The 21425-nt window shown below is 47.9% G+C and overlaps 1 protein-coding gene across 2 annotated transcripts in view; it reads right to left on the reverse strand.

The window, feature by feature from the left end:
• FAAH2 (fatty acid amide hydrolase 2) overlaps positions 1-21172 on the reverse strand; it is a 39616-nt gene extending 18444 nt beyond the window's left edge. Inside the window, exons 1-5 of one of the 2 annotated variants that reach the window (XM_029067601.2) lie at positions 20834-21158; positions 9791-9873; positions 5030-5166; positions 3439-3648; positions 1455-1574 (exon numbers count right to left, since the gene is read on the reverse strand). In XM_029067601.2, the coding sequence (XP_028923434.1) occupies positions 1455-1574; positions 3439-3648; positions 5030-5166; positions 9791-9873; positions 20834-21025 (742 nt within the window). In that variant the 5' untranslated portion in view covers positions 21026-21158. Of the gene's footprint in view, positions 1-1454; positions 1575-3438; positions 3649-5029; positions 5167-9790; positions 9874-20833 lie in introns of both variants that reach the window. The other variant, XM_039912360.1, reaches the window with a different exon arrangement.
• Between the last annotated feature and the right edge of the window lie 253 nt (positions 21173-21425).

Consider the following 21425-nt stretch of genomic DNA (forward strand, 5'->3'; position numbering starts at 1 on the left):
CAAAATACTGGACTGTCTTCATTCCAGAATAACCCACCTCCATTTTTTAGCTTTTTCTCTGGAACTAATCTCTATCACTTGAATCGTTTCTGTTGTTCAACTAGAGACCCCCTCCAGCCTCTCCATATCTCCTTCTCCAAATGTGAAAAGCGGAATCGGGTTCAGCTTTAATAGTCTACTCTCCTACGCCTAGGAAATCAGTATGCTTAATGAGAAGGTGAAGAATAATAATGTTGGTATTTAAGCGCTTACTATGTGCAGAGCACTGTTCTAAGCGCTGGGGTAGATACAGGGTAATCAGGTTGTCCCACGTGAGGCTCACAGTCTGAATCCCCATTTTACAGATGAGCTAATTGAGGCACAGAGAAGTGAAGTGACTTGCCCACAGTCACACAGCTGACAAGTGGCAGAGCCGGGATTCGAAACCAAGACCTCTGACTCCCAAGCCCGGGCTCTTTCCCGCTGAGCCACGAAATGTTGCTACTTTGTAAGGTAGCATTTAAGTTTCTGCTCCAAGAAACACCTGTGTTTTCAAAGTAGAGAGAACATACTTCCTTTTAAAAACACCCTCCTGTCAGTCCTAGCAATGATGCACCGTGACCCACCGGAAATAACCCAGACCTGAGAGTCAGAGGACTTGGGTTTTAATCCTGCCTCTGTCACTGCTTTGCTGAGTGGCCTTGGGCAAGTCACTTAACTTCTCTGTGCCTAGTTACCCCATCTGTAAAATGGGATTAAGACTGAGTCCTGCGTAAAACAGGAACTGTGCCCGACCCAACCATCTTGTATCTACCCCAGTGCTTAAGAACAGTGCCTGGAACGGAGTAACACTTAAACCCTATAAAAAAAAAAATCCATCAGATCTATCGTCTACTGTGTGTAGCGTCGACTGCTGCACTAAGCACTTGGAAGAGTACGACTGAGGTAGAAGCCTGATCCCTGCCTTCAAGGAGTTAATCTGGTAGGGGAGACACACACCAAATAAATTACGGAAAGGAGGAGAAAGAAGAGACTTGGGAAGATGGCTACGTGGATCGGCAGAATAATAGTAGTAATATTAAGCATTTACTGTGTGTGGAGCACTGTACTAAGAGCGAGTAGAGAATCCACAGGGGGGAATTAAGAGACGGTCCCTGTCCCTCACGGGGTTCACCAACGTTACTGCTCCCAAGGACAGAACAACTCTCCGCCACCCTCACTGTCGCATTAACATCATGGTATTCGTTAAACGCTTACTACGTGCCGAGCACTGTTCTAAGCGCTGGGGTAGATACACGGTAATCAAGTTGTCCCACGGGGGGCTCACAGTCTTAATCCCCAGATGAGGTAGCCGAGGCACAGAGAGGTTACGCGGCTTGCCCGAGATCACCCAGCGGGCAAGCGGCGGAGCCGGGATTAGAACCCAGGTCCCCTGACTCCCAAGTCCGCGCTCTTTCCGCCGCGCCACGCGTTACCTGAAGTAGGTTTGTGTCCGAAGACGCCATTGAAAAAAGCAGGCATCCGGATGCTGCCCCCGATATCTGAGCCCACGCCGATCACCGAGCAGGCAGCTCCCAGGGCAGAGCCCTCACCCCCTACGACACAAAAGAAACGTAACCTTCAGACAACATCAGTCAATGGCGCTGCCTACGGAGCGCTGTACTGAACACCTGGGAAAGTACGACGCAGCAGAGTCGGTAAAAACGCCCCCCTCTACGCCGCCCCGACAGACAGTGACTCTTTCCACCCCCCTTCAAAGTCCTATTTAAGGAACATCTCCTCCAAGAAGCCTTCCCTGACTGCTCCCTCCTTTCCTCTTCTCCCACTCCCTTCTGCGTCGCCTTGACTCGCTCCCTTTATTCATTCACCCGCACCCCGAGCCCCACAGCATTTATGCCTGCATCTGTAATTTATGTATTTACATTAAGGTCTGTGTCCCCCCCCCCCCCACAAACTTCGAGCTCACCGTCGGCAGGGAATATGTCTGTTTATCGTTAGATAGTACTCTCCCGAAAGCTTAGTGCAGTGCTCTGCACACAGTAAGCACTCAATAAATACAATTAACTGACTGATGCAATCCGTGCCACCCAAGAGAGAAGCGTGGTTGCCTAGTGGATAGAGCAAGGCCTGGGAGTCAGAAGGACCTGGGTTCTAATCCCAGCTGTGCCACTTATCCGCTCTGTGACCTTGGGCAAGTCACTTAACTTCTCTCTGATTCAGTTACCTCATCTGCATGCCCTATGTGGGACTGGGACTGTATCTAACCCAATTATCTTGTATCTACCCCAGTGTTTAGAACAGTGCCCGGCACATAGTAAGTGCTTAATAATGCCATAAATAATAACTTATAGCAACTTTCAATGTGAATAGCGTAATTTGCAAAGTTTAGATAAAACAGTTACCAGTTTGGTTACTAGGGACAGTTGCCAGTACTACAGTTAATTTGTAGTTTGGCAATAATTTTTGCTTCATTTGACGGCACGATATATTTAAAGTATTGTCTTTGTAATGATGAAAACAGCCACAATTTTCCTCGATTTTATGAACAGAACAAAGGCTAAAATGAAGCACTTTTGAAAATGACTGGAGGAACATTTCGAGAAGCCTCACCGCGTAACCCGGATGCGTTGGGCAGAACACTGAATCGCTACCTGACCCTGCTGGCATTTTTCACATCCAGGGAGATTAAACTTTCATGAAGGATACTCTCACGGTTCACTTTTTAGATGTTTTAAAGGTAGCTGTTAGGTGCTTACTATGTGCCAGGTACTCTGCTAATCGCTGGGTAGGTACAAGCTAGACACAGTCCATGTTCCACCTGGGGCTCCCAGTCGTAATCTTCTTTTTATATATGAGGTAACTGAGGGACCCTGTGCTGGGCAGCAGCGGCACGGGGGAGAGCGGAGGAGGGAGACTCAAGCTGACTGCGCGGAAGGAGGCAGCGGTAAACCACTTGCACAGTTTTACCAAGAAAACTCTGTGGATCCACTACCGGAATGATTTTGCAGATGGAGGTGGGGTGCTCTGGAAGAGATGTGTCCACGGTTTCGCTAAGGGTCGGAGACAACTCGACAGCATAAGACGAAACCGGGGCACACACCAGTTAAGCGATTTGCCCAACATCACACAGAAACCAGAGGTGGATCCGGGATTAGAACCCAGGTCCTTCTGACTCCCGAGGCCCGTGCTCTACCTCTAGGAAACCCTGTTTCTCAATATATTTCAATAAGGGTATGCCAATTAAGATGAATAACGAGACCTCCGACCTTTCGGATGGTTCCGGAGACGTGGACCATCAGTAGAAATAAAATCCCTGAGAAAAGACGCCAGTTCTTTTTGTCGGAGGGCAACGAACTGTAAGCGGCAGGACTGTTTCTCCGCCTCTAGCATCTTTCACTTGGGTCACGTACTATTTCTTGCTCAATCGGCGCACAGAGCTAATTGGAACGAGCGACTCACCTGAGCTTCCACCCACAATGCACTGCACGTTATATGGGTTATTGGATCGGCCGTAGACATTGTTGCTCGACTCGTACCACATGCACAGCTCACTGCAGTTGGTCACTCCCAGGGGAATGGCTCCAGCACGCTTTAGATTGGCCACCACGGTAGCATCCGTTTGGGACACCAGATTGCGGCGGTTCACCAGGCCAGAGCTATTGGGCATTCCTTCAAAAGGAGAAAGGCAAAAAGAACTCCTCTTACCATACAATAAAGGCAGGATAAAATAATAATAATAATAATAATGTTGGTATTTGTTAAGCGCTTATTGTGTGCAGAGCACTATTCTAAGCGCTGGGGGAGATACAGGGTAATCAGGTTGTCCCACGTGAGGCTCACAGTCTTAATCCCCATTTTACAGATGAGGGAACTGAGGCACGGAAGTGACTCAAGCTGACAAGTGGCAGAGTCGGGATTCGAACTCATCACCTCCGACTCCCAAGCCCGTGCTCTTTCCACTGAGCCACGCTGCTTCTCTACACTACATCTCCACTTTCAACTCCACTTTCCCCGACTACGGGGTTCCAGTGAAAAGTCCCCAACTGATTTCTAAGGTTTTAGTCTCCCTGCAACTTTTAAAGAGTATTCTCTGGTAGACCCTTGTCCCCTTAAAAAAAAAAAAAAAAAACCAAGGAAAAAAAAGCCTATCGTTGGCCACATTAATCTCTCACTTGAAAGAAATTTTCTAGTTCAGAAGCAATTTGCTTCTTCTTGACAATAATGATGGTTTTTATTAAGAGTTTATTAGGAGCCAAACACGGTACGAAGCTACTGAGGTAGATGCAAGAATAAACGGACACAGTTCCTACCCCACACAGGGCTCAATAGCCTAAGAGGCAAGGAGAGCTGGTATTCTTAAGCACGGGGAGGGTAAATCACTTGGCCAAGGTCATGTAGCAGGCTATTGGCAGAGCTGAGATCAGAATCCAGGTCTTTCTGACTCCCAGTCAATCTCTCAATGGTATGTGAGCGCTTACTGTGTACAGAGCACTGTACTAAGCGCTTGGGAGAGCACAGTACAATAGAGTTGGTAGACACATTCCCTGCCCACAAAGAGCTTTGCATCTAAAGAACTCCTAGTCCCAAGCTCTTCCCTCTAGACTACGAGACACCTTGCCCCCTCTAGACCTCATTATGCTCATTATGGGCAGGGAATGTGCCTGCTAATTCTGTCGTACTGTACTCTCCCAAGTGCTTAGTACAGTGCTCTGCACATAGGAAGCACTCAATAAATACCACCGATGAAGACGATACAAACGGGACCCCTTCCTGACAGGCTACAAGTGGTTTCGTGAGCCCCCTGCTAATGAGGTCTCCAAGTTTTCCGCAACCCTTCTCGGAGAGAGAGTTGAGCGACTGGTGCAAGGGAATGGTTATTGATGAAGTGGGATGGAACCAATTTTGCAAGCCGACCAGACTTTTGGGAGATGAATTTTTGAGAACGGTTAGAAACGGTGGACTAGGAGTTAGCCTCTCCCGCTGGAGAATCAACAAAATAGCGATCGTCTATATTATCAACTTTCTGGAGGAGGCCACGGTGAAAACTTACCAACCACTTCAAAGGCCTCCTTGACGGTCAGAGGGACGCCCAAGAAGGGCCATTCCTTCTCCAGGGTGGCTTCATCTTCATGGCCCTCTGCCAACTGCTTATCCACCGCAATGGCTTCTTCCCGAGCTGCCTCAAACCTGAGGAGAACAGAGAGAGGAGAGAGAAAGATCTACCGTCAGTCCATCTCCAACTGTGGTGAAATAATGCCCCCTCCTTGATCAGAGACAGATTATAAGCGCTTAGTAGAGTGCTTTCCACACAGGTAGCAAGCAATAAACACGAATGAACTATCAGAATGAGGATACAGAAAAATATGTGTTTTGAGATAAGGGGGGGAAAAAAAAAATCTACCATGGAGCTTTGTACTTCTTAGGAGATTCTGAAGAAGTCACTTCTTGGTTCTCGGTTTCATTTGAATAATAACGTGGAATTGAAGCATCCTTGCCCAGAGGAGCTCCTTGAAAGGTAATGAATGATAAATTGGCGGAGAGGAGCAGTTTTATCTTTCCTCATGTGTAGACTGTTTCCTGCTCTGATGTGTCTGGCCACTATTTGTTAATCATACACAACACACAAGTTCTCCAGGGGGGAGGGGGAAATCAACTAGTCTCTTCCATTTGCACCTCTCACGCCATAAAAGGGCCTCACTGGACAGGCTTAACATTGGCCAATACTTATGCACACTCAACATTTACAGATGAGTTGAGTGATAAAATGAACTGCAGTAAAACCCGTACAGTAACAAGGAAATTCACTGAGGGTCGGAGATTAACAGTTGAGCTCTTACTGTGTGCAGGGCACTGTACTTGGGAGAATACAGAAGCGTAAGTAGACACAATCCCTGCCCTCAAGAAGTTTACAGTCTGGAGTACAGAAATGATAGGGACCAGGTTTCTAGGAGATCAAATCAAATTATGATAGAAACAGAAAATCCCGAGTAATGAGCTGCAAACAAAGTGGCTGAATGATTACCAAAAGCCCAGGTGCCTCTGCCAACATCTGACCCCGACAAGAACAAAACATGAAGGTGATTTAAAACCTACTGTGGTAGGTTAATCAGTATGCGATGTCATTTATGTGAATCTGTATCTATATTTTCCTTTATATGGTAGGGGGGTGACCAAACAGTAGCTGGTGAGTCCCACTGGGCTCACCTTCACTTTCTTTGTGGCTTGCGCTGAAAAGCTAGGGACACAGGCATTATCATATTTAGCCTCTGCAGGAGGCTATATAGGGTATTGCTGTACCCATCCTTGCAGTAATAATAATGACATTACGTGTTTACTATGTGCCAAGCATTGTACTAAGGGCTAAAGTAGAAACAAAATAATCAGGCCAGACACAGTCCCCGTCTCCCATGAAGTTCACAGTAAAAGAGAGGAGAAGAGACTGTTCAACCCCATTTTACAGCTGAGGGGACCGAGGCACAAAGAAGTTATGTGATTTAGCCCACTGTACCACGGGCTAAAGTAGAAACAAGATAATCGGGCCAGACACAGTCGCCGTCTCCCATGAACTTCACAGTCAAAGAGAGAAGAGACTTTTCATCCCCATTTTACAGTTGAGGGAACCGAGGCCCAAAGAAGTTAAGTGACTTTTTCCAGGTCACATACTAGGTAAGTGACAAAGCTGGGATGAGATCTCAAGTCCCGACTCCCAGGTCTGTGTTATTTCCACCAGGCCACGCTGCGGCAGGCCCCGGCTGGAGAAGAATGCAGCACTAGACCCCATCCCCAACCCCTGCTCGCCACTCCTTTCTCTGCCAACCGCTCCGAGAACAGCCGGCCTCCTCTTCGCCCCTCGCCACCCCCAGGACCGCCTGCTCGCCCTTCCGGTTAAAAGAATTATAGTTTTTTTTTTTTTTTTTTTTAACTGCAACTCTCTGCCATAAGCTTTTGGTCTTCAGCTCTTCAGTTTACGTGGCCAAGCCTTGGTATATATATCCTTGGAATAGTCGGATACTTATTCTGCTATTTCACCCTGACAGAGCTGAAATAATTCCTGCTACATCTTCCTGGTAACACTGTCAAATCATTTTTGTCTTTCTCCCTGATTAGACTGTGAGCTCCTTAAGGGCAGGAAACCCATCTCTTCCTTCTGTACATTCCTAAGTGAATAGTGGAATGTGTTGCACACAGTGCTCAATAAATACCACCAACTGATGAAATGAAAAACAGTAGAATGTATTGCCAAAGAACTTTAAGTACAGTTCTGTAATTTATTTATTTCTATTAATGCCTGCCTCGCCCTCTAGACTGTAAGCTCACTGTGGGCAGAGAACGTGTCTTTTTACGGCTATATTGTACTTTGCACACAGTAAGTGCTCTATAAATACAACTGAATGAATAAAGGAAGTGCAATCTAGAAAGAAGTACTTTAGGGGAAATATGGGAAGTGAAAGAGGACATCCAGTCACTACACTTCTCTGTGCCTCAGTTAACTCATCTGGATTAAGACTCGGAGCCCCTTGTGGGACAGGGACTATGTGTCCAACCTGATTATCTTGAACCTTCCCCCAGATCTTAGTACAGTGCCTGGCACATAGTAACTGCTGAACAAAATCATTTTTTAAAATATCAAAAAGATTTCCAGATGCATCCGACTGGGCCCTGATAAACTACTGAAACTAAACAACAGCAGGAATATCAAGTCATCTTGTATCTTGGTATTTGGCCAACTAGGCAAAGGATGTCGCTAACTATTGTGCGTAGTCAGAAGGAACCAGATTTCTAATTCTGGCTCTACCACTTGTCTGCCATGTGACTTCGGACAATTCACTTAGCTTCTCTGTGCCTCAACTATCTCCTCGGCAAAACGAGGATTAAGACTGTGAGCCTCATTTAGGACACGGACTAACTCCATCTGATAAGCTTGTATCTACCCCAGGGCTTGGTACAGCAGCGAGAAGCAGCGTGGCTCAATGGAAAGAGCCCGGGCTTGGAAGTCAGAGGTCGTGGGTTCTAATCCCAGCTCCGCCACTTGTCCGCTGTGTGACTTTGGGCAAGTCACTTCACTTCTCTGTGCCCCAATTCCCTCATTTGTAAAATGGGGATTAAGACTGTGAGTCCCATGTGGGACAACCTGATCACCTTGTACCTTCCAAGCGTTTAGAACAGTGCTTGGCACATAGTAAGCGCTTAACAAATACCATTATTATTATTATTATTACAGTACCTGGCACATAGTAAGTGGTCAACATATGCCGTAAAAATAAATATCAGACTCCCCTTTGATTTCTTAATGAAATACATATGAATTGGAGGAATTCTGAAAATTATTACTACTACTCATATTTATTGAGCACTTACTGTGTGCAAAGCTCTGTACTAACAGCTTGGGAGAGTACAATAACATCAAACACATTCCCTGCCCACAACAAGCTCACAGCTTAGAGGGGGAGACAGACATTATTAATACATATAAATTACAGATATACACAGATAAACTGAGAGGATCGTTTCACCTTGAGTTCTCTCCCTCTCTATTGCTAAAGACAATCCTGATCTCTGAAGTTGTGGCCATTGCTTTCAGGACCATGGAGATCAAGAGACTGGCTTTAGTGGAACTCTTTTTAAAAAAAAAAAAAATACATTTGCTAAGCTCTATGTGCCAGGCACTGTACCAAATGCCAGGGTAGACCAGGTTGGACGCGGTCCCTGTCCCAATTGAGACTCACAGTCTCAACCCCCATTTTACAGATGATGTAACTGAGGCCCAGAGTAGTGAAGCGATTTGTCGATCCAGACTAGTGGCAGAGCCGGGATTAGAACGCAGATCTTTCTCTATATCCCACCCACTAACTCTTTCCTGGTGAAAAACGAATCCAGGACATTTTCCAAAGCCTACTGGTCTAGGAAGAAGAATCGAGGTACGAGTGGCCGAAGCCTGCCCCGAGGACTGAAAGGGCGACTTCTAGAGTTTTACATCTTGGTTTGAATGAAAACGGTGTGAGTTATCCCAGGTAAGGAAAGTTACGACAAGTCTCACAAGCTGTGGGGGCTACGACTGAAAGACCCTTTAGGGCATCCCTGGCCTTACAGTCTATGAAGAGGTTATTCCAGAAAACAGAAACATCAGTGACTCGATCAAAGACCGAGAAATGAATCTGAATGTTTCCACTGGCAAACCTTACTCCATCCTCACTCTAGACCTGCCAAACTGAGGCATAGAGAAGTTACTTGTCCAAGGTCACACAGCAGGCAAGTGGCAGAGCCAGAATCAGAATTCAGGTCCTTTGATTCTGTCACTACCAAACCCGAGCTCTCTTTATGAGCCACAGGAGTTAAGGAGCTCAAGACTGCCTTTTTAGAATATCAGGGGCAGACTAAATTCATTCGTTCAATCATATTTATTGAGCGCTTACTGTGTGCAGAGCACTGTCCTAAGCACTTGGAAAGTATAATTCAGCAACAAAGAGCGACAATCCCTGCCCACAACGAGCTCACAGTCTAGAATAGCTTTTGCATTAAGCTTATAAACGTGAATGCAATTATTACTATGGTAATAATAGTATTCGTTAAGCACTTACTATGTGTCAATCATTGTACTGAGCTCTGGGGTGGACACAAGATAAACAGGTCCCACCTGAGGCCCACAGTCTAAGAGGGAGAACAGGTACTGAATCCCCATTCTGCCAATTAGGGGACTGAGGGACAGAGAAGTGAAGTGACTCGGCCGAGGTCGCGCTGCGGACAAGTGGCGGAGATGGCAATGGAACTCTCGGCCCCGTAAGATCCACCCGCATTACTCTCCCCACCTCACCTGTACTTGACAATTGCATTGATCATCGGGTTCACATCCTTGATTCTTGCGATATAAGCTTCAATGACATCAATGCTCTTCACCTACAAAATACAACAGTCATCATTAGCGCGCGTGCGGCGACGGGCTCCCTATTAATGTCGTTAGGCAACCCCACTGGGAGAGATTTGTCATTAAGCTCTCAGCTCTAATTTACAGAAGAGAAACAAGAACTAGCAGGTCTAAATCATTCAGTCAGTGTCATTCTGGGAGAGGAAGCAAAGAACTCGTTGGCATTGAAAGACCTGAGTTCCCAGTAGATAGGTAATCAATGGTATTTATTAAGTGCTTACTCTGTGCAGAGCACTGTACTAAGCTTTTGAGAGAATGCAATACAACTGATATGGTAAACACATTCCCTTCCTACAAGGAGCTTACAGTCTAGCGGGAAAGACGGGCATTAATATAAATGGATAAATTATGGATACGTAACATGTACGGTGGGGCTGAGGGGACATTTCCCAGGTCCTATCCTCCAAATCTCAATGTTTTCCCATGAAACTTTTCTCAGAATTTTCATTATTTGAGTCCGATACAAATCCAGACTAATCTTGCCACAATTTAGAGCATTGGTGGGTCGATGTGCTGGAGAAACAGTACGGTCTAATGGAAAGCACGTATGTTCATTCAATAGTATTTATTCATTCAATACTATTTATTGAGCGCTTACTATGTGCAGAGCACTGTACTAAGCGCTTGGAATGTACAAGTCGGCAACAGATAGAGACAGTCCCTGCCCTTTGACGGGCTTACGGTCTAATCGGGGGAGACAGGTAGACATATGTCCATATCTGCAATTTATTTACATCAATAATATATAATATTATATTTATATATTAATTATGTATATTACGCCTGTCCAAAGTCACACAGCTGACAAGCAGCAGACCCGGGATTAACTTCCTTCCAAAGAAGCAGCATGGCTTAGTGGAAAGAGCCCAGGCTGGGGAGTCGGAGGTGGTGGGTTCTAATCCCGGCTCTGCCATTTGTCAGCTGTGTGACTCTGAGTAAGTCACAACTTCTCTGTGCCTCAGTTACGTCATCTGTAATATGGGGATTAAGACTGTGAGCCCCACGTGGGACAACTGGATTACCTTGTATCTCCCCCAGTGCTTAGAACAGTGCTTGGCACTTAAATACCATCATTATTATTATTATTATTCCTAAAGCCTTCAGTCCCAACAGCCTTTTCTCAACTCAGTCTCTGATGTCTCTCCCAGTGGAAGGAGGGATGGGAGGTGGGCAAAGCTAATGATGTCTATTTCTGGTCTGGGCCTCATTCTCTTCCTGAAGATCGGTAGTAAGCATCCTAGTGATCTGTTGTCGTCGTTGTTAACGGTATTTAAGCGCTTTCCACCTTCCGGTCCCTAGCCGGGGGTGGGCGGGGGAGAAGAACTCAACCCTCAGGGAGACACTGGCTGCTCCGAGCCCAGCTCAGACCGTACTTACAGAGGCCACGGATAAGACATCTTGTAGCAGTGTGATCTAGTGGTTAGAGCACGGGCCTGGATGTCAGAAGGACCTGGGTTCCAACTTCTGTTCTACCATATCTGCTGGGTGACCTTGAGCAAGTCACATCACTTCTCTGTGCCTCAGTTCCCTTATCTGTCAAATGGGGATTAATACTGAGCCCCATATGGAGCATGGACTGTGTCCAACCTGACTGGCCTGTACCCATGCCAGCGCTCGGTACGGTGCCTAGAACATAGTAAGCCCTTCTCAGATGGAAAGAGCAATGCTCTGGGAATCACGAGACCAGGGTTCAAGTGCCAGTTTTGCCTGAAGCTGGCTAATGTGGGCCAGGACCACACACGTGGTTTGCACCGTACTGCCCCTCTGCCCACTGACTCACTTATTGTACTCCGCATCCCGGCAGGAAACGTGACCGGCAGGGCCGAGAGACAGAGTGGCCCCGTGCAAGCCGAAAGCACTAGAATCAACTCTTCTGAGCTGGTTCTCGTTCCTGAAGTCTCAGACTGAGGTTCGTCGGGCGTCTCTGGAAAAAGACTCCATCCATATCAGCCTGCACTCAGAGTCTAAAAGTCATTCCATTTGAGAGGAAGGAAGCTTGAGAGTATTTTGAGATGTGGGTAATCGGAGGAAGTGGACAACATTCCTCTGGGATCACCTTTCTATCGCATAATGCACATCTGCTCACCCTCTGAAGCCCATTTAATGAATATATATTTGGCTATATCTCCAAGGAATAAAATGGCTTATTTGAGGGAAAAAAAAGTAGAATCCATGTTTCTTAAAGGGCTTAAAAAAAGCAGTCTCTTCCCTTACTATGCCCTGGTTTCCTCTTTTCTCACTCCCTTGTGAGTTGCCTTGATTTGCTCCATTTATTCATCAGCACTTAAGTATATATCACTTAAGTATAAGTAAGTATATAGAAGCAGCGTGGCTCAGTGGAAAGAGTCCGGGCTTGGGAGTCAGAGGTCATGGGTTCTAATCCCGGCTCCACCGCTAGTCAGCTGTGTGACCGTGGGCAAGTCACTTAACTTCTCTGTGCCTCAGTGACCTCATCTGTCAAATGGGGATTAAAACTGTGAGCCCCACGTGGGACAACCTGATCACCTTGTATCCCCCAGCACTTAGAACAGTGCTGTGCACCTAGTAAGCGCTTAACAAATACCACAATTAATTAATATATCGGAATTTATTTGTATTACTGCCTGTCACCCCTTTAGACTCTGTCTCCCCCGTAAGCTCATTTCGGCCAGAGAATGTGTCTTCTAACTCTGTAATACTATACTCACCCAAGCAGTTAATACAGTGCTCTGGACACAATAAACGCTCAATAAATACAATTGACTGATTTTCAACCCAACAGAAAGAGGCTCTGCGAGTAGTGATTTTTATCCTAAATTAGGTTCATTTATGCAGTCGCATTTCTTGACCCCTTACTACGTGCAAAGCACCGTACTAAGCGCTTGGGAGAGTACCAAATAACAGACACATTCCTGTCTACAATGAATTCACAGTCTAGAGAGGAGACGGACTTTACTATGAATAGATAAATTACAGATACATACATATATACATATGTGCATTAGGGACGGGAGGATGAATAAAGAAGCAAGTAAGAGCATGCAGAAGAGAGTGGGAGAAGAGGAGAGTTTAGTGAGGGAAGGCTTCTTGGAGGAGACGTGTCTTCAGTGAGGCTTTGAAGTGGGGGAGACCATTTATCTGTCTGATAGGAGGCGGGCGGGTGTTCCAGGGCAGAGGAAGGATGTGGGCGAGAGGGCGGCGGCGAGATAGATGAGAACGGGGTACGGTGAGAAGGTTAGCACCAGGGGAACCAAGTGTGCGTGTGCGGGCTGGGTTGTAGTAGGAGAGCAGAGAGGTGAGGTGGGGGGGTAAGGTGATCGAGTGCCTTAAAGCCAATGGCGAGGAGCTTCTGTTTGATATGGACAGAGAAGCAGCGTGGCTTAGTGAGAAGAGCACGGGGTTAGGAGTCAGAGGATGTGGGTTCTAACCGCGGCTTCGCCACTCGTCTGCTGTGCGATCTCGGACAAGCCGCTTCACTTCTCTAGGCCTCAGCTCCCTCATCTGTAAAATGGGGATTAAGACTGTGAGCCCCACATGGGACGGTCATTATCTTGTATCTACCTTAGAATAGCGCTTGGCACAGAATTGTACATTCCAAGTGCTCTGCCCATAGTAAGCGCTCAATAAATACTACTGAATGAATGAATAGTAAGCCCTTAAATACCATAATTATCAGTATTATTATAATACAGAGGTGGATGGGCAACCACTGGAGTTTCTTGAGGCATGGGGAAACGTGGTCTGCATAGGTTGAGACCATGCAGATCATGAGACTGCTTTTCCATAACGACGACAGTAAGTGCTTACTCTGTTCTAAGCACTGGGATAGATACGACTTAATCATATCAGTCAGTCGATCCCTGTCCCACATGGGGCTCACAGCCTAAGTAGAAGGGAGAACGGCTACTGAATCGCTATTTTACAGTTGTGGAAACTGAGGCCCAGAGAAGTGAAGTGACTTGCCGAAGGTCACACGGCAGGCAGCTGGCGGGGTCGGCATTCGAACCCAGGTCCTCTAACTCCCAGGCCCGTGCTCTCTCCACTAGGTCACGCTGCTCCTTGCTCCTCCATTCCTCCTGATTGGCCTATGGCCACCCACAATAGACTTGCTGCGCCAGGGGGGGTTTCGGCAAGACCGGTCTCCCGAGGGCTCCTCCGCTGAGGCCAAGAGAAGGCAGGCTGCGAACAAATCAGCAACAAACAGCAGGCTCCTTCCCTGCCTCAGTGGTGACCCTGCCTAGGCACGGTGGGCACTGGGAAATAAATTGGCAGATAGAGCATGGGAATGGGAGGCAGAAGGACCCGGGTTCTAATCCGGCTCTACTGCGTGACCACGGGCAAGTCACTTTTCTCGTGCCTCAGGTACCTCATCTGTAAAATGGGGATAAGAATGTGAGCCCCATATGGGACAGGGACTGCGTCCAACCTGATTAACTTGTATCCACCCCAGCGCTTAGAACAGTGTTTGACACATAGCTATTATTATTTTGATTACCTCCACCTTCGCTTCCCAAGCCAGTAGCCAAATATCACCTGGCATAATAATAATGTTGGTATTCGTTAAGCGCTTACTATGTGCAGAGCACTGTTCTAAGCGCCGGGGTAGATGAAAGGGTGATCAGGTTGTCCCACGTGGGGCTCACAGTTTTAATCCCCATTTTACAGATGAGGGAACTGAGGCACAGAGAAGTGAAGTGACTTGCCCACAGTCAAACAGCTGACAAGTGGCAGAGCCGGGATTCGAACCCATGACCTCTGACTCCCAAGCCCGGGCTCTTTCCACTGAGCCATGCTGCTTCTCTGGCATACATCATTAATGTCCACAGAGATTAAACTTCTCTTTTCCATCTCGGAGGAGCTGGCTTTCCTGAGGCATTTCCACTTCCTCTATGAAAATATCTTTTTTTAAAGACGATGTGCAGATACTTGTACCAGTAAATGTACTTGTGGAGTATTCGGCACGTTTAACAAAGTGTCCTTCGGTTTGTTTTTTAGGGAACCTCTCGGTTGAAATGTGCTTCTCTAACTCTGCTACCAGAGAAGAAAGTCATGCAGTTTTCAATCCTCCCTGAATCAGGCAAGCAGTAGGAGGGGGGATACAGGTGGCAGACCCAAAATGGCACAAAACAGTTACTGAGAAGCAGTGTGGCCTAGTAGATAGAGCATGGTCCTGGGACTCAGAAGGTCCTGGTTTCTAATCCCAGTTCTGCCACTTGCTTGCTGTGTGACCTTGGGCAAGTCACTTTTCATTCATTCAATAGTATTCATTGAGAGCTTACTATGTGCAGAGCACTGTACTAAGCGCTTGCAATGGACAAATCGGTAACAGATAAAGTCCCTGCCCTTTGACGGGCTCACAGTCTAATCGGGGGAGACGGACAGACAAGAACAATGGCAATAAATAGAATCAGGATAAATAGAATCAAGTGAAGTCACTTCACTTCTTTGTGTCTCTATTTTCTCAACTGTAAAATGGGGATTTAATACCTGTTCTCCCTTGTACTTAGACTGTGAGCCTCATGTGGGACAGGGACAGCGTCTGACCTAATTCACTCCTACCTACCCCACCCCAGCTCTTAGAACAGTGTTTGACACATAGGAAGCACTCAGCAAATACCATAAACCAAAACAAACTTACAGGGACTCGGCAAACAATCCCTTTACTCTAAGGAGACACAACATCTATCTAAAGCAAACAAATAATCCTCATCCTTAGTAACATGACTTTACCACTAATGCCCGAGTAATAAGAGCCTGGGCATCAAAGGACCCGATTCCTAATACTGCTTCTGCAACTTGACTGCTCTGTGACCTAGGGTAGGTCACTTCTCTGGGCCTCAGTTTTCTCATCTGTAAAACAGAGACTCGATATCCGTTCTCCCACTTCTGTAAAACTTCTTATTCATCTGTAAAATGGGGATTCAGACCGTGAGCCCCATGTGGGGCGGGGACCGTATCCAACCCGACTTGTCTGTATCGACCCCAGCGTTTTGTACAAATCACATATGGAGCGCTTAACAAATACCATAATTATTATAATGATTATTATTATTACTTAGACCGGGAGCTCCAGTCTGATTACCTAGAACCTACCCCAGTGCTTAGTACAGTTGATGGTATTTATGAAGCACTTATTAAGACCTGACTGTAGATTCTAGACTGTAAGCTCACTGTGGGCAGGGAATGTATCCGCCAACCGTAGAGTGCAATACTGTACTCTCCCAAGTGCTTAGTACAGTGCTGTGTGCATAGCAAGTACTCAAATACCACTGATGATGATGACAAAGATAAAGTCATTCATTCAACTCAATCGTATTTACTGAGCGCTTACCGTATACAGAGCACTGTACCAAGCGTTTGGAAAGTTCAATTAAATAAAAAAAAAAAAAAAGGTATTTGTTAAGCGCTTACTATGTGCAAATCACTGTTCTGAGCGCTGGGGGATACAAGGTGATCAGGTTGTCCCACACGGGGCTCACAGTTTTAATCCCCATTTTCCAGATGAGGTAACTGAGGCACAGAGAAGTGAAGTAACTTGCCCAAAGTCACACGGCTGGCAAGCGGCAGAGCCGGGATGAGAACCCACGACCTCTGACTCCCAAGCCCGGGCTCTTACCGCTGAGCCGCGCCGCTTCCCAATTCAGATACAATCCCTGCCCCGTGTGGAGCACAGAGTCTAAGAGGTAGGAAGAATTAGTATTTCATCCCTATTTAAAGGGGGAGGAAACTCAGTCACCCAGCAAGTGAGGGGCAAAATCGGGGCTAGAACCTGAGCGTCCTCGCTCTCGGGCCTGTGTTGTTTCCATCAGTCCACACCGCCTCCGCTTAAGGGGCCGGAGTCAACTACCACCGGCTGTGGTACGAAGAGCTTCCATTAGTTATAAGAGCATCATTTAAAACACTTAGCCAGAGAGACCTGCTCTTAGAAACCTGCCATTACTTCTATTATTAGCCCAGCTCTCGTAAACATCCCTGCAGGGAGTGAACGGGCCATAATTAAAAGAGGGCAAAAATTGGTGTGGATCAGTCAATTCTTGCTACCTATTTTCCCAACTGACTCTACATCTACTTGGGCAAGATTAGTACGAAGGATTCCCGGCCCACGCTCTGGATCATCAAGCTGCATAAATAAAGCAGTGCGGCCTGCTGGACAGAGCACGGTCCCGGGAGTCACGAGGACCTGGGTTCTAATCCCGGCTCTGCCACTTGCCTGCTGTGGGAAACTGGGCAAATCACTTCTCTGGGGCTCAGTTACCTCATCCATAAAATGGGATTAAGACTGAGCCCGACGTGGGACCGGGGTTTTGTCTGAACTGATTAGCTTGTATCTACCCCAGTGCTTAGCACATTGTAGGGGCTTAACGGATACCATAATTATGATTACTATCTTCTAGACAGTGAGCCTGTCGTTGGGCAGGGATTGTCTGTGGTCGAATTGTACTTTCCAGGATCCAGTAGTGAGAGGCTGGGCATCAGAGGACCTGATTCCTAATACTGCTCCTGCAACTCGACTGCTGTGTGACCTTGGCAAGTCACTTCACTTCTCTGGGCCTCGGTTTTCTCATCTGTAAAACAGGGACTCGATATCTGTTCTCCCACTTACTTCCGTACAACTTCTGGATGGAGCACGGTCCCGGGAGTCACGAGGACCTGGGTTCTAATCCCGGCTCTGCCACTTGTCTGCTGTGGGACATTGGGCAGATCACTTCACCGAGCCTCATCTCATCCATAAAATGGGATCTGTTACCGATTTGTACATTCCAAGCGCTTAGTACAGCGCTCCGCACATAGTAAGCACTCAAGAAGCCCGTCAAACAGCAGGGACCGTCTCTATCTGTTGCCGACTTGTTCATTCCAAGCGCTTAGTACAGTGCTCTGCACATAGTAAGCGCTCAATAAATACTATTGAATGAATGAATAAATACTACTGAATGAATGAATGAATGAAGACTGAGCCCGATATGAGACCGGGGTTTTGTCCAAACTGATTAGCCTGTCTCTACCCCAGGGCTTAGTATGGTGCCTGGCACGCTGTAGGGGCTTAACAAGTACCATAATTATGATGACTATCTTTCCAAGAGCAGTTCTCTGGTACCCAGTACAGTCCTCTGCACACAGGACAGAGTAAGCACAGTAAGCGCTCCGCACAGTAAGCGCTCAAATATGATTGAATGAGTGAATTACTATGTAAAGGATAAGAGGAGGCCCGGGCCCCCAAGGGCGCAGGGCAGGGCAGGCCTGCGTGGGCCTTCTGGGGCACGAGGGGACTCCGGGTTCGTACTCCCGGGGCACGACGCCCTCTCACACCCCGTTTGGCTTCTCCAAGGGAGGCCGCGCCACCATTTGTGACGAAGGGACACGTCGGTGAGCGACCAAAAAGGGGGACAAGGGCGAGCTGCCTCCCCTCCAACTCCAACTCCCCCTCCCCTTTCCCTCTGCTCCTTCTCCCCTCCCCATCGCCCCTCCTCCCTCCCTCTGCTCTACCCCCTTCCCCTCCACACAGCACCTGTGTCTGTTTGTACTTATTTACTACTCTATTTTATAAATGATGTGTACAGATCTATAATTCTAATTAGAGAAGCAGCGTGGCTCAGGGGAAAGAGTCCGGGCTCGGGAGTCCGAGGTCACGGGTTCTAATGCCGGCTCCACTTGTCAGCTAACGTGACTTTGGGCAAGCTAACTTCTCTGTGCCTCAGTTCACTCATCTGTAAAATGGGGATTCAGACTGTGAGCCCCATGTGGGGCAACCTGATCACCTTGTATAACAATAATAATAATGGTATTTGCAAAGCCCTTACTATGTGTCAAGCACCGTTCGGAGCGCTGAGGGGATACAAGGTAATCGGGCTGTCCCATGTGGGGCTCACTGTCTTAATCCCCATTTTACAGATGAGGTAACTGAGGCACAGAGAAGTTAAATGACTTGCCCCGGCGCTTAGCACAGTGCTTGGCACACAGGAAGCGCTCAACAAATACCATCATTATTGTTATTATTTTGATACTATCGAGGCCTGTCTACTTGTTTGGTTTTGTGGTCGGTCTCCCCGCTTCTAGACTGTGAGTCCACTGTTGGGGAGGGATGGTCTCTCTCTGCTGCCAAATTTTATTTCCCAAGCGCTTAGTTCAGTGCTCTGCACACAGTAAGTGCTCAATAAATACGATTGAATAAATACAATCGATCGAATGAATGAATGAATCAATAAATATGATTGAATGAATAAATATGATCGATCAAATGAATGAATAAATAAATACTGAGTGAATGGATGAATAAATATGATTGAATGAATAAATAAATGTGATTGACTGAATGAATAAATATGAATAACACGATTGAGTGAATGAATAAAAAATGATCGAATGAATGAATAAATATGATTGAATTAATAAATATGAATAAATACCATGGAGTGAATGAATAAATAAGATTGATTGAATGAATAAATATGATTGAAGGAATGAATAAATACGACTGAATGAATAAATGGTTGATTGAATAAATACATGATTGATTGAATGAATGAATAAAGATGATTGATTGAATTAATAATAATAATAATGGTGGTATTTGTTAAGCGCTTACTATGTTTAGAGCACTGTTCCAAGCGCTGCGGTAGAAACAGCTTGTCCCACTTGAGGCTCACAGTCTTCATCCCCATTTGACAGATGAGGGAACTGAGGCACAGAGAAGTGAAGTGACTTGCCCACAGTCACACAGCTGACAGGTGGCGGAGCCGGGATTCGAACCCACGACCTCTGACTCCCAAGCCCGGGCTCTTTCCACTGAGCCACGCTGCTTCTCTTGTCTGCTGGGTGACTGTGGGCAAGTCACTTCACTTCTCTGTGCCTCAGGTCCCTCACCTGTAAAATGGGGATTCAGACTGTGAGCCCCACGGGGGGCAACCTGATGCCCCTGTATCTCCCCCAGCGCTTCGAACAGTGCTCTGCACATAGTAAGTGCTTAACAAATACCAACATTATTATTATTAAGTCACTTCACTTCTCTGTCCCTCAGTTCCCTCATCTGTAAAATGGGGGTGAAGACCGGGAGCCTCTTGGGGGACCACCTGATGACCCTGTATCCTCCCCAGCGCGTAGAACAGTGCTCTGCACATAGTAAGCGCTTAACCAATACCATCATTAAGTCAGTTCACTTCTCTGTGCCTCAGTTCCCTCATCTGTCAAATGGGGAGGAAGACTGTGAGCCTCACGGGGGACAACCTGATAACCCGTATCCTCTCCCAGCGCTTACAACAGTGCTCGGCACATAGGAAGCGCTTAACCAATACCAACATTATTAAGTCCGTTCACTTGTGTGCGCCTCAGTTCCCTCATCTGTCAAATGGGGATGGAGACCGGGAGCCCCACGGGGGACCAGCTGATGACCCTGGCCCTCTCCCAGCGCTTACAACAGTGCTCGGCACATAGGAAGCGCTTAACCAATACCAACATTATTAAGTCCGTTCACTTGTGTGCGCCTCACTTCCCTCATCTGTCAAATGGGGATGGAGACCGGGAGCCCCACGGGGGACCAGCTGAGGACCCTGTATCTCCCCCAGCGCTTACAACAGTGCTCGGCACATAGGAAGCGCTTAACCAATACCGACATTATTAAGTCCGTTCACTTCTCTGTACCTCAGTTCCCTCATCTGTCAAATGGGGATGAAGAGCGGGAGCCTCATGACAACCTGAGGACCCTGTATCTCCCCCAGCGCTTAGAAGAGTGCTCGGCACATAGGAAGCGCTTAACCAATACCGACATTCCTAAGTCCGTTCACTTGTGTGTGCCTCAGTTCCCTCACCTGTCAAATGGGGATGAAGCGCGGGAGCCCCGCGGGGGACCAGCTGATGCCCCCGGACCTCCCCCAGCGCTTGCAACAGTGCTCGGCACATAGGAAGCGCTTGCCCAATACCGACATTAACAAATCGGTGAGTTCATTTCTGTCGGCTGACCTTGCCGCGTCGGATGTCCCGGGCGAGGCGCAGCCCGGAGAGCAGGAGCAGCGGTTGGGCGGGCGGCGGCGCGGCGCGGGGCGCGCGGTAGTTGGCATCCAGCGCGCGCGCCGCCAAGCCCAGCAGGCCGATGACGAAGCCGACGGCTCGCAGCAGCAGCAGGAGGCAGCGCTGGGGGACGGACAGGCCCATGGCCGCCGAACGAACGAACGAACGACCGAGCGCTCGACACACCGACACACCGACCGACCGACCGACCGCCCGCCGCCCTTTCTGAGGCAGCGCCGGGGCGGGCGCCCCACAATGCCCCGCGCACACCTGTCAGTCACCGCCCGGCAGCCGCCCCACAATGCCCCGCGCCACCACAGCGCCCTGTCAGTCACCGGCCGGGCTCCGCCCCACAATGCCCCGCGCGTCACTGTTCTGTCAGTCCTCCGCCGGGCTCCGCCCCGCAGTGCCCCGCGCGTCACGGCCCTGTCAGTCACCGGCCGGGCTCCGCCCCGCAGTGCCCCGCGCGTTACCGTTCGGTCAGTCCTCCGCCGGGCTCCGCCCCGCAGTGCCCCGCGCGTCACGGTCCTGTCAGTCCTCCGCC

The sequence above is a fragment of the Ornithorhynchus anatinus genome, chromosome 6, assembly GCF_004115215.2.
Source record: "Ornithorhynchus anatinus isolate Pmale09 chromosome 6, mOrnAna1.pri.v4, whole genome shotgun sequence".
NCBI classification, from domain to species: Eukaryota; Metazoa; Chordata; class Mammalia; order Monotremata; family Ornithorhynchidae; genus Ornithorhynchus; species Ornithorhynchus anatinus.